Source organism: Aplysia californica, unplaced genomic scaffold (assembly GCF_000002075.1).
Source record: "Aplysia californica isolate F4 #8 unplaced genomic scaffold, AplCal3.0 scaffold00353, whole genome shotgun sequence".
Lineage (NCBI taxonomy): Eukaryota > Metazoa > Mollusca > Gastropoda > Aplysiida > Aplysiidae > Aplysia > Aplysia californica.
The window spans coordinates 300473-304117 of NW_004797623.1; the positions used below are offsets into that span (position 1 = coordinate 300473).

The window sequence follows — 3645 nt, forward strand, 5'->3', positions numbered from 1 at the left end:
TATATGTTTAATTTTTTGGGTAAGTGTTTTACGGCGTTCGCAACTGCATATGGTCATATGACCGCGTGGGACACACAAAGCATTTTCAATTGGTAGGAAATTTTGAATTTTGCCCTAGTGTCTACTCTTATCGATTTTGGACCACGAAAGGGATCTTTAACGTGCCCAACTTGCACACGGGACCTCCGAGATTTTTGGCCCTCGTCCGAGAAGGCTAGGTGTAGATCTTTTCTACCAGAAAATCAGGGGTGTGGCTGATAGCAGTAAGAAGGAGCCAAGGAGTAGGAGCAGAAAGGCTGCAGAAAGAGTCAGAAGCCCAGTGGAGGGGGCAAAGGACGTGAGGGGTGGGAGAAGAAAGTGGAGACGAAAGCAGACGACTGAATATTGCAAGAGAGAAGGAAAGAAGGTGAAAGGAGACAGTTTTAAAGAAGTGTCGATCAGGTGAAGAAGGGCCCCATATCTAACACGTGTGACATCACTTCCGCGAGCTCTAGTGTTATAATAATATATACTCTTAATGGTAGACCCATATCGAGCGTAATTAAGTACGTCGTGGGGAGGCCACATTATTCCGGTGAACCGCCAAATGGAAGTGGCGTCTGTTGCCTAGTGGTAAAGTTCCCGGATTCGTAATCGTGAGATTGTGGGTTCGGTGGTTCGAACTTCAGCTAGGTCCGACGTTGTGTCTTTTGGAAAGGCACTTTACACTAATTTCTCTCTTGGCTGGGTCCTTTCGGAGAAGGACGTTAAGCTCGATTGGAGGTCTCGCCTCTTAAATAACCTAGCAGTGTGGATAGAGGCGTTTAACCTATACTATACCACCATAGTTTTGTTCACCGACAAGTGGACAAGCAATATAGTTTCTCTCACCTCAAGGCATCCATGTCCAAAGCCTCGGCAGTGACCGAGAGAAGCCAGAAGGCGCCGGTGATTGTGGAGAGCTTCATGTAGACGTAGACGTTGAGCCTGTCCTCTCTTTGTACCGACATCTGTAACAGGCGCACCTTCTGGATGCGGATCACGGTCAGGGTGAAGAAAGCTACGTTGCACGTTGTAATCAGAACAAGAGGCCCCACAACAGTCGTGCCTGTAATGTTTGGAGATGATCTTCCTGAGTAAGGCATCGTGGTGAAATCGGGTGCTGCTCGTCAAAATAATGATATTGAAGAAACAAACATTTTCCCGCCGGTTGAGCATTTTCATGATTTATTTTTCAAAGCCCACTTAAAGACACATGTTTGTGTGGCTTTTACTGAAAGACATTGATCAAAGGCATGCAAGATGTACGAGTAATTTAGCAGTTTCCAAATAAACCAATTTTTTTGGAAATCACCAAATGTTGGCGGCTGTTTCCTTGCAAATTCTATTTATGACACTTGGCAATGCCCACCTCCTTCACTCTCAAATACCTCGATCTCATTTCAAGATAGACAGGTATTTTCTCAACAAAAGCAAGACAGATGAAAAAGTTTCAAAATGATACTAGTAACTTCATATACCCAAATATTGACGAGCGTCCGATTCCAGCACGCCTGGACACAAGGCCTTAAGCCCCGATGTATAGCTTTTTGTAACTTTTATATAATCAGACGTATAAACCAGCAAGCCCCCCTCAACTAAATGTACATTATTTAGGAGGCAGGCTACGGGCTGCTTTAATCAGATCATGGCCTAGTGATTGTGCTCTCTCTCTCTATTTCAATTTTAAAAATTATTGGGGGGGGGGGGGGCTGGTCAGCTGTTACTTTACTTTATACTTTTACTTTTTCATCTTCTGTTGCCGTTAAGCGTCGAGGGGAGATACAGTTTTCCATGGTAGGCCAGCTCCGCAGCTCTTTCAGTTGTGATATTATTATTTCTCAGGGTTTCCTTGACACCCTCGATCCACCTTTTGCGTAGCCTTCCTCTTCCTTTATAGCCTGAGTGCTTAGGTGTTGTAGGCTCTCGAGGCTGACTGGCCAGGTGACATACGCAATAGGTGGCCAAACTATATTATGTGAGGCAGCGTCGTGGAATCAGGTTCTCGTCAATTTTTTTGGACATGTAGAGGTATCACCTTAAAGCTTGTTCACTGGCCTGTATTTGAATGAAAAAAATATTCATTTATCTTGAATACAAGTCGAGATATTTGCGAATGAAGGAGATGGGGGTCACCTGTTTTCAGAGGTAAAATTAGTGAGAAAATGGCAGCCAAAGATTAGTTATTTCCTTAACTTAAGAGTCCATGGTAACTGAAAATTTACATTTTTTGTTCCTTTAATCAACGTTTTTCAGAAAAATCCACACAGGAATGAGTTCTTTAATGGGGCTGAAAGGTGTTGAACAAAAAAAAAAAATGATGAAAATTCACAAACCTGTTTCTTCACTTTGATTATTTTGACGAGAGCCTGATTCCACCACGCTGCCTCACATATTTTTATTATCTTTCTATGTAATATTATGCAGGAGTCAATGCCGATAGCTGCTCTTACTTCTTCATTTCTCTGTCTGTCCCGTCTTGTGATGGGTTTTGCGGATACATTTCATTTCGCATGTGGTGATTTTGCTTTCATGGATTTTACCTAATGTCCAGGACTGGCACTGTTTGCATAATGTTGGTATGAATACTGAGGTGATACGCTGTCTCTTTGTGTTCAAGGAAATGTTTGGATGAGATAGGAAGGTTGCGAGCTAGTAGTTCAGCTGTTTTCTGTTCTAAATAACACAGGGTGGCGAAGAAGTTTGTGTCACTTTTTAAAAACAAAACACTTACCGTTCTATTCAACCCTTAAGATTTGTGATGCAGCGTGGTTGAATCAGGCTCTCGTCAATTTTTGTGCATGTAGAGTTATTGGTATCATCTTAAATTTTGTTTACTTGTCTATATTTGAATGAAAACAAATATCCATTTATCTTGAATACAAGTCGAGATATTTGCTAATGAAGGAGGTGTGGGTCACCTGTTTTCAGAGGAAAAGTTAGTGAGAAAATGGCCGCCAATGATTAGTTATTTCCATAGCTTAAGAGTCCGTGGTAACTGAAAATTTCCATTTTTTTGCCTTTAATTAACGTTTTCCAGTAAAAACCTCACAGAAATGAGTACTTTAATGGGCATGAAAGGTGTTGAACCAAAAAACAAAAATTTGATAAAAATTCACAAACCTGCGGAAAGATGCAAGTTTCTTCACTTTGATTATTTTGACGAGAGCCTGATTCCACCACGCTGCCTCACATTTATAAGAGAATAGCATTCAATATTCTCAAGATCATGCCAAAATAAAGACATATTATACATACAAATATACACTTGCACCATTGAGCTCACTCGAGACCCCCTCTCATGCCTTTACAACGCGCACCTGTACTCACGCACACATAAACATACCCACGCACATACTCAAGCACGCCCAAAATTCTCTCTATCTCACACACACACACACAAACACGCACACACACACACGCACACACACACACAAACACGCACACACTGACACACACACACACACACACACACACACACACACACACACACACAACACACACACATACGTGCACACTCACATACACACACATCCATCCTCAAAGCTGGAAATGTTCATTGTAATTTACATACTTTCAATCTCAAAGATAGAGATTTAGTGCTCTTCCCTAACATCCCCTTCCCTC

At 41.9% G+C, this 3645-nt stretch overlaps 1 protein-coding gene across 1 annotated transcript in view; it reads right to left on the reverse strand.

The window, feature by feature from the left end:
- Positions 1–3645, reverse strand: part of LOC101847273 — a 40801-nt gene that overhangs the window by 4273 nt on the left and 32883 nt on the right. Inside the window, exon 8 of the mRNA XM_005103002.3 lies at positions 871–1087. Coding sequence (XP_005103059.2) covers positions 871–1087 — 217 coding nt within the window. The remainder of the gene's footprint in view (positions 1–870; positions 1088–3645) is intronic.